Below are 9,759 nucleotides of genomic sequence, written 5' to 3'. Positions count from 1 at the left end.
TAATTTTGAACCTTTTGGATGGCATGCTAATTTAAAAATTTAAAGTAAAGTTGCACCATTTATATTATTTTCACTACATTTTGCATTCAATTTTTTATTTTATTTTGCCAAAATGGTGTAGAAGTATGCAAGAAATTAAAATATGTGTGATTAACCATGAAGTTAGTATTATTTGTATCTATATGAATTTTTGCAAGTTATAAAATCAAGGATTTATTTGATTAATACCTTTATTGTCTTTATGGCACAATTCTATCATTTTAAATGCCACACTTTTATCTAAATGATTTCTATAGAATATATTGCAAAAATTCTTGATATAATATCTATATAGTTATGAATTTCTTTCTTACAAATTATGAATTGAATCATCTATTGGTGCCTTCTTTTCAATGTTTGTATAGATATTACAACTCAATATCCAAATGATTAAATTAAGTAAAATAAGAATTAGATAAGTATTATCTTCATGAAATTATTAAATAGAAATATGCATAACAAATATATTGTCCTTTCGATTAATACACAAATATAAATAAATACCATTTTTTTTAATGTGATAAACATATACACACATATAATATCTTATTTACTTATATACAAATAAATACTACTATCTTTAATATATATATATATATATATATATGTGTGTGTGTGTGTGTGTGTATGTGTGTGTGTGTGTGTATATTAAAAAGATTGCAAAATTTTTATATGTAAAAATTTAATTATATTTATTATTCAATAATAATATTTTATTCACCTTATATATATATATATATATATGCTAATTGAAATAGATAATTTTAAATATTTGAAAGGTTATTGTTGGTGCTTAATGATACATAAATAAAAACTTCAAATGGCTCTTTGCAAAATTTCTTTTTAAATAAATTCCAAACTCTCAATCCTATCTAATTGCTCATATATAATTTTTCCTTCTTTTCTTAAAATGCCAAACCTTTAACTTTGCATCTTTTCTATCAACATTTCTAAGACTTCCAACAATTGATTGCTTATCATCGAATTTTTCACAAAATCAAAGCCAACTACCTAACATCTATGTTTGTAGACAAGCATGGATGATAAACTAATAGAGTAGAAAAGTCCAATAGCAAACTTAGTACTTGTTTAATAAAATTGTATTTCATAGACATTGTTGTTTCCTTGTTTGATTTTAAAACATATTTTGAATATTTTAAACACTTAACATGAACTTCAAAATAACATGGAACCCAACACGGGTTCGATATCAATATCAATATCCATTCATACTCCTCGCTTTGGAAGACTGCATGTCCACAGGCTGCTTGCCATTTGGCTGGATCTCTGTGACCTGCACCTGGATTGAAGCAGGTAATACAGGATAATCAACATTTCTACATCATTTATTTCGACGAACAATTAGGCGTGCATCGATACAATCAAATTGCTGAAACCAAATACAAAATAATAAACTCTTTGCGAAAGTGAACAATGCGATGTTAGAAGAGTAACGTTAGCGCCTGTTAGCACCTCTTCAACCATGAATGAATCCTGCCCCCACCCCACACTATCTCTCTTGCTCATATATAAAATAAGACAATATCGAATTGACCTATGAAAATCTTAAAATTAACCAACTTTGTTCTTATCATTTGGTAACACGTCTTGACCACCGCTGCCCATTTTATCTACTCCAACATTACACTCTCCTTGCTCAATCAAGCCACAAAAAAAAAGTACAAAATCTCAATCAATCCGGCCACTCATTGGACACTCATTGGGATCACACAGTGTAATTGTGAATTGTGAATGAGAAAAAACAAACTCCTGAGATGTGAAATTGAGGGACTGGTGATGGAGGACTACCATTTTGGATTGGTGAGGAATACATGGCTTGTAACATGATTGTAAGAGTAAAGAAAGGTCAATTTAAGTTTTACTTGGGTCAATGCAATATTCCCCTATATATATATATATATATATATATATATTCAAATAACATGTTTCATGTCCTAAGACTTTAATTGCAAAATCAGATATATCAATTAAAACCCGAAGTTTTTAACAATAATTGTTATTATTTGATATTAAATATAGTGTAACATTGTTGCTCATGCTCACATTAAAACATACACTTTTAATCAATGAATGAACAATCATTAGTAATTCAATTATATACCTGTTATAAAGTTTCATGTTAAATATCCCTATTAAAAAGGAGAATAAACTTTTACTACTAAACAACAGCCATGGAAGAAAATCTTAGTATAATTTTGTAATTTTAATGTACTTTTTGCCATTTTACCTATTAAAAGAAACCCTACAAGTACAATATTTTGTACTTGTATAGTATTGTACTTTTACTTTGTACTTTTGTATGATTTTTTGCTTTATTTTTTTACAAGTACAATAATTTTTATTCATATATATAATAAACAACAATTGTAACGTATGTTAATAATTACAATTAGAAACTTGAGTATTGTATTGTCAAAATACATGTATGTACATACATATACACACATAGACTATCTTAAATTTGCTACCCATAAAATGTCAGAATATTCATTATGGTTTCTTACTTTTGAATAGCTGTAAACTTAATATAAGGCCACACACAAGCATTTTCCCTATTTATAAAGACAAACTCTGAAGGTGGACACATTACACTGAACCACAATTTCAATTAAATGCTTCCTCGCAAACTTAAACTTGTTTTCAACATCAAAGGTAAAAATTCTTCTTCTCTTCCCATCATTTCTGATAAAAATGGAACTGATATATTACAAGTCCTAAAAATTACATACACTGGGCATACACAACTGGCCAAGGAACAATTCCTGGTTTGATGGTTGTTGGCAAAGATAACTTGCCCAAGTGTTGCTCACCACTGAACCTTAACCTCAACGCAAGGCATCAACTTGCCAACCCAATTCTGATCATTCCTGTTTTCGGTAACACAAGAGCTCAATCATAATCTGGTTCTAGAAAGATTATTGATGTTTTTGGTGCTGGTAGAAGACATTCTTCCCATTCTTGTCTACAATGCCACTGCCACATGCCTTCCGCATCTTCCTCGAGCTGTTGAGTGAGGCACATCTGGTTCCAAATCAGACATTATGGTAAGCTTCACATGCTCTACAAAATCGTGAACCAATACAAAAACTATTCGTTCGTTCATGACATTCTGCAACACGTCACAAACGCGATGAGGAGAGGCTCAAAACAAGGGGATAAATGATAGAACTTAATGTAAATGAAATTGGAATATACGAACCTGGGAAGTGAAGCACAATCTGCTGTACACAAGAGTGTTGACTGCAAGTCTACAGGAACAGAATATCTCGGCCGAACGTGTTTCATAGACCCAATGATGTGTCCAGATACGTAACTTGCACGCCCTGGCCGACTTCAACGGGCCGTAAAGCAGTCCCTATGTGAGCTAGATCAACCTTCTGATTTCTCCGAAAGTTCTGTAAATTACGCAAGTTTGGTAAATCGATAACAAAAGCTCTCTACTAAAGCAGCGTTTAACAATTTCTATTCCACATCTCAGATTGTGAGGGTGATTCTGCTTACAGCAAAGGAAAAAAGGAAAAAAGGAAAAAAAAACAAACAAAGCAAATGGTGTAATAAGAGGAAGTACCGATTTCCATCAGAAACTCAACAAGTTTCTGATAAGTTACATGATTTCTATCCACAGGTTTGGAGATGTCGATATGGTTAGAATCACTTATAATTTCACACTGGAATCCGTCGATCGGTACTTTACTGTCCTGCACCACCATCTTCTGCTAAGACATATCAAAGAAACGGAGAATTGGAATCGTTTCAAGCAAATCATGTACTCGAGCGTCACAAATCACAGAGTGACACTTGTGATGTTCTTCCGCTGCAGTCTTAACAACCAGCACATCATTTTCCAAAACCGACATTTAGATCGAACATAACGCAGAAGCTGAACATCAATGCTAAGCGCCAAAACAACTGACAACTGTAGCTGGCCATGTGCCAGTTCATGCGACGCAACAACTATAGCAGCAAGAAAAATTCGGAAGACATTAAGTGCTCACATTTTGCATGTAACGGCCTTCGTTCAACTCCGTGCACCTTATTTGACGACTTCGTGATATATTTTTGGCTTTGATGAACTCTAGAAAGCATCCAAATGGCTCATTCAGCCACGGAGGTCCTGTATAAAGATTTTTTAAGACTTGGCGCGAATTGATCAACCCTCCCCAGACATGTTTCCGAATCTCGTAATCTCGAACCAGACCTGTATGTGGTGGAGCGTAGAAGAGAAACCCCGCCAAACTATTCAGAAATGCTCTTGATATTTCAGCTTTCCTTTTCTCAGTCTCATCCTCCGAATCCTGATGCTTTTCAGCAGTTTCAGCGAGATTCACGACCAAGGCCTGAATGACAGCGCATCCCAAACTATGTCCCACAAGAACAATCGGGCGCTGCCAGTTGCGGTTCTCGTTTGAGGTGTCACTGCGAAGTGAAAACGATTGTGAGACCAAACGTTAGAGTATCGAAATATATGCTACGATAAATAGAACAGGATCTTCGAATGTCGCGGACGACATTCCAAAAATATTTTCGTTCAATTCCAAGCACACGTTTAAAACAGACAAGATTTTCATCAGCAGTCTTGCAATGAGAATGCATCCCACAAGTCCTCCGCTTCGAACCTGAAAAGCCAATAGTCCTTCATATCTTCTATAAGCTCTTTCAGACCGTTGGTTTCCCACGAGATAGTATAGTCCAGCACCGACACACGAATGTTCCTTTTTACATCTTTAGGTAACCACTCTTGAGGCCAGAATACATTTGGTTGGTTACGCTGCAACCACGTATCTCTACAGGACAATTGAGATCTGCTCCCTACGTTTCCTTCGAAGAAGAGTACATCCAACTCCCAATCAAGTGCAGATGCTTCGGGCCAAACCCGATTGACAAGCCCATCCTGTGCGTACACAAAGTCAAAAGCCAGAAAATGCATGTGAGGTTGCGACCTAACTCAACTTGTAGAGGCAGATCAAAAACTGTTTAAGGAAGACGTGTCAGTACCAACACAGAACAGCATGCAGGAGGCCTCCAAGTTCATAATTGATCTCACAAAATGTCCAGTATTGAAATAGTCCAGTATTGAGCTAATTCGAATTTCTTCCAGTAACATCGCTGCATTTACACTGCATTGAAAGTCAATCGATGCAGGAAGCACAAAGATCAGTTAGCTTACAAACGGTGCTTGATGAAACGACTGAGAATGAATGCTCAAGCCTGCAGAAATAACAATAGTATAATAGCGTCAGCAATAACCTACTCTTCTAAGTCCCCAGATATCCGACGGTCACATCAAGGTTCGGAAGTTTCTGGTGTACATGAGTCTAAGCAGAATTTAACCCAGGCATTTAACATGGAACAAGCGTGAGCATCCCCAACCTTATGTAAGAACACTAAAAGAAGAAAATATCTATTGCACAGAAAATCCAATGTCAAGTTGCACCCGAATGAAAAATCGGTTGAATACTCTAAGCCATTTTGACGCAGATCTGCAACAACCTCAGCATATACCGACAAAATGGAACAAATCTCTGAGAATCTCGCTCGATCTTGTAGAGATTATGGATTGAGACACAGATCTTGTAGTATACCTTCTGGGACTTCCTCCTTCGCAAATCCTGCACAGTGAGTATTTCCGTCGGGTTACCATCAAGGAACTTCAGAGCCTACAAAATATCAAATAACCTTAACCCCCATACATATATTACAAAGTTTGTAACGAGCAAACAAATCAAACCACAAACTTACTGAATTTGAGCTTCAATAGCTTCAATACGTATCTCAATAACTTGGTCCACTCCATCGATTGTTTCGCTATTTCTTGACGAACATCCCCTGGTTGAATAGAAAATCCTGGTGATCCATTTGATGGGATCCTCTCCGGTGGTTGTGGATCTTCCATCGGAATGGAGTCCACGATGCCCAGGCTTTGCAACTCTGCAAGTCTCAGCATCTTCCATACTTCTGAGAATCTCGGTCGATCTTTATAATCGAACCTCCAGCACTTCTCCAAACACGACTTCAAATAACCTGGACAGTCAACTGGTAAAATAGGTCTCAGACCTGCTTCCAGTTGTCCCACAAGGCCACCTAGTGATGCAATTCCAGGGAAAGCCTCTTCCCCACGCAGAACTTCTGCTGCCATGATGCTGAAGCTCCACACGTCGGCTTTTTTGGGATATTTCTTCGGCCCATTGACGTATTCCTCATCGGACAACTCTGGCGCGCGGTAATGGGATGTCCCAGCCTTTAATGAAATCTTCCCTTCATAAGATGATTTGATTTCCTCTCTCACAAGACCGAAGTCTCCTAATTTCACATGCAAATAACCCAGAGAAGCGAGCTCTGAAACCTCATCTTCTCGCACTTGTCTCACAAGCACATTTCTCAATTTAATATCTCTGTGAATGACGTCTTGCTCGTGCATGTGACAAAGACCGCGCACCAACTGCAACATGATATCAATCGCCACAGGCACGGAGAACGGCGATTCTAACGAGTTCAAATGTTTCCTCTTTGGACCAGACTTCCTGCTCTTCATATTTGCCATGTGCTTCTCAAGATCTGTGGGCATTGCCTCCATAAGAATATAAGAATGTTGGAACTCTTCCCAATCATGAAAAAATTTCACGATGTGAGGATGGTGGAATCTTCTCAAGCTCTCAGATTCGCGTCGGTCAGCAGTTGACGTCGCCGCCGGGAATTGTTTCAGAGCACATACATATTCGCACCATTCTACTTCGCTTACAACTCCAGATCCACCGTGTCCTACGTTTCTCAGGATCTTGAACCTGTTCAAATCTGAGTCGCGATCGACCGTCTGAGTCTGGGCTTCTATGTCCGACAGAAGATAGAGTAGCTGCGCTGAGATTAGGTACAAGTTGCGGCCATGTGTTTCAGGTTCACTAGAAAATGATTCTCGAAAATCTTTTAGCTTTATAATTAGATGGTCCCTGTCCTTTTTAGCTCCATCTTTGAGGTCTTTTTTGATCAAACCCCGATCTCTCTCAAACTTTTCATCAGCAAACTTCAAAGCTCCTAGTATGAAGCTTTCCTCTTCACTGTAAGATCCGCTCTGCGACCCGATCTCGTTCCCCATTCGAGGAAGAGATTTATCCGTGCTTGAAATAATTATGATTTCCAGGATCGCTGTCCACCACCGAAGGTGAAGAATGATATCAAACACATCTTCTTTGATTTCTCGTACAGTGAGTGCTCTCTTCAGCCAGTGTGGCCATGTCGGATCAACCGATTTGTCCCTTCCGCAGCACTGCTGTACCAAGATTTCGGCTTGCTTAATTACGGCATACAGCTTACGCATTGCCACGCGCTGCTTGGAGCTCCCATCACGGCGGAAACGGAGCTTGACCGAGTTCCTCGTCAAGAATTTTTTATGTTCTTGCAGCTCCTGACTCAAGTGCTTGCAGAGGGATTTGTTTAACTCCAGCCAAACACCACCTACCAAACCATTCAACCTATCGATCGAAGCTAATGACAGAACGTAGTAGTCAACCATGATGATAGAAAAACTGTGCCAGCTCTTTGCGAGGTTCTGCGTGCAAAATGGGAATGTCAGCATCCTAACAGCACCAGAGATAAGCACGGAGGGCTCTACAACGGCATCGACCTACCCCATTGAAAAAACCTAGCCCCACACGAGAACACCCGAAGAAGATCAAACATTGCATCGCATGAGACCACCCTCTGTTATCAAGGATGAGGAGGGTGACGCATGATCGTGGCCAACTTAATTCACTGCTCGCGAATTAGTTGCTAGTATCTTGGTTCCCAAAAATGAAGCAGGTTCCCCTCTGCACACCACAACGATACCCATCTCCTAATAACCACAATCAATGTTTCCACAAAGAAAGTCACCCACACTCACATGTAGAAGAGCTGATCATGCGAGCAACACCATCAGACGGAGACTGCACAACAACCAGGCCTGTTTTAACTCTGCACCTCAAAATCAAAGACAAGCCGGAATATGCAGGTTAGAGAACTATGCACCAAGGTGTCTTGTGCTACCCGCAAGTGAATATAAACACCGCTGCAGAATTCTTCCTTGTGCCCGCAGAATCTAATCCCAAATCGCCCACAGAATGAAACAAAATGGACGAAACGATCTTCCTGAACTGCACTGGCACTACTGTAATATTCAAACCTAAACCCTAAACCCTAAAACCTGGTGCTGCAGTGATTGCATTGATGCGAAGGGAATGCACAAGGTCGCTGAAGTCTTCTTACAAAACAGGAAGCAGGTCCTGTGCACCGAAGGACGAGCGCTGAGTGTGCGAGTGCCATACCTGCAGAAACGGATGACCCAAGTGACCATCAACAGTATGAGTTGAACCAATAGCTCAGGAAGTCGGCTATGATTCTCTCTTGTAGCGACTTCTACAACTCTCCGTGACATATCCTAAGGGCCAACGCAAGGCGACATGAGGCCCTCGATAAATTGAGTTAAGGGCAACATTGTAGTCTCCGGGGTCTATGGTGGATCACAATGCCAAAATATCTCCAGAGATAAATTTCCAACATAATTAAGGAGAATTGGTATTCCTTTGAGAAGCAATTCCTGTCAGTCCGGATGGGTGTCTCTTACGTCAATGACAATGGCGATTTCTTGCAGTTAATTTCCAAGTATGAAAGCATTAAACAAGCTTTAGAGGCTCGTAAAAAGTAGATGCGTAATCAACTGATTAAACCGAAACTGGAATTGCTACCTAGCTTCATGCTCAGTAATCTGCACAGATAGCAGAGTCTATTAAGCAACCGAAAATTGTGTTAGGCATGAGAGTAGCATACTAAATCATCAAGTGAAGATGACATAACCAGCTTGAACTGCGGACAAACACTTAGTTTGAACTTGTTGAATATCCCATACTGTATGTACCGAAAGCTGTGAATTATCTAACTCTTTAGTAAGACACCCTTAGTGTCCTCCCTTTGGCCTCCTGCACATTTTGTTCGCAATTACTAATGTCCATCTTGCTTTCATAACACATCCAATTTTTGTAATATGGTACCAAAGTTGGATGAAAAGTGTCACAAATGAATATCATTAGACAGAGTCTACATTAAAAAATGGATGTTTTGTGGATGAAAACTTAGACAATTTTCTTGCTGCAAGAGCTCTATCGCCAAAGAGCTGCTAGAGCTGTTGGAATACTGTTGGAGCAAGAATTTAATTCTATTGATGTTGATTTTTATTTTATTAAATTTCATTTGTTGCTAGTGGTGAAAACAAGTTTTTTTGATCCAATATAGCTATTACTCTTCAAATATTGTATTTTGTAGATCATTTGTTAATTGCTCCTTTATAGTTATTTGTTGCTATTTAGCAATGACATCTTCAATGGATCATCGCATTAATCAATTAGTTGAGAAAAATTATGTCACATGGGCATTCATTATGAAATACTTGATGCGCATTTATAAGCTCAATATACATGTAGATAGGACATTAAAATGTCATATGGATATTGATAAAAAATTAAAATGAAAATCAAGCAAAGCAAAAGAACAAACATTGATTGCATTCAATGTTGAGCCTTTGCAATTAACTCATATACATAAATGTAATACCATAAAAGAAATGTGGGACATATTGGCTAAGATCCACAAATCCTCAAGAGTTATTATTGAGATAATTTTAATAAAAAAATTGTATAATCTTTGATATATGAATAGAGAATCTATGGAGAT

The 9,759-nt window shown here is 38.1% G+C and overlaps 1 protein-coding gene across 1 annotated transcript; it reads right to left on the bottom strand.

The window, feature by feature from the left end:
• Nucleotides 1-2,739: 2,739 nt before the first annotated feature.
• On the bottom strand, nt 2,740-8,227 carry LOC112294857 (uncharacterized). Its single transcript, XM_090256487.1, has 9 exons — nt 8,062-8,227; nt 5,800-7,603; nt 5,643-5,669; nt 5,228-5,268; nt 4,677-4,951; nt 4,056-4,476; nt 3,629-3,776; nt 3,260-3,455; nt 2,740-3,081 (listed from the first exon to the last, which is right to left on the bottom strand). The coding sequence occupies exons 2-8, from the start codon at nt 7,565-7,567 to the stop codon at nt 3,430-3,432; spliced, it is 2,706 nt and encodes a 901-aa protein (XP_090112613.1). The 5' UTR covers nt 7,568-7,603; nt 8,062-8,227; the 3' UTR covers nt 2,740-3,081; nt 3,260-3,429.
• Between the last annotated feature and the right edge of the window lie 1,532 nt (nt 8,228-9,759).

The sequence above is a fragment of the Physcomitrium patens genome, chromosome 2 (assembly GCF_059467195.1).
Source record: "Physcomitrium patens ecotype Gransden chromosome 2, ASM5946719v1, whole genome shotgun sequence".
NCBI classification, from domain to species: Eukaryota; Viridiplantae; Streptophyta; class Bryopsida; order Funariales; family Funariaceae; genus Physcomitrium; species Physcomitrium patens.
The sequence above is the reverse complement of the archived record's forward strand: the minus strand, read 5'-3'. Positions and strand labels throughout refer to the sequence as shown.

Coding starts and splice junctions, on each gene's coding strand:
- LOC112294857 (XM_090256487.1), bottom strand. CDS start 7,567: ATGGTTGACTACTACGTTCTGTCATTAGCTTCGATCGATAGGTTGAAT. Junction 4,952..5,227: donor CGTTTCATCAAGCACCGTTT/GTAAGCTAACTG, acceptor GTGTACGCACAG/GATGGGCTTGTCAATCGGGT. Junction 4,477..4,676: donor AAGGACTATTGGCTTTTCAG/GTTCGAAGCGGA, acceptor TTCACTTCGCAG/TGACACCTCAAACGAGAACC.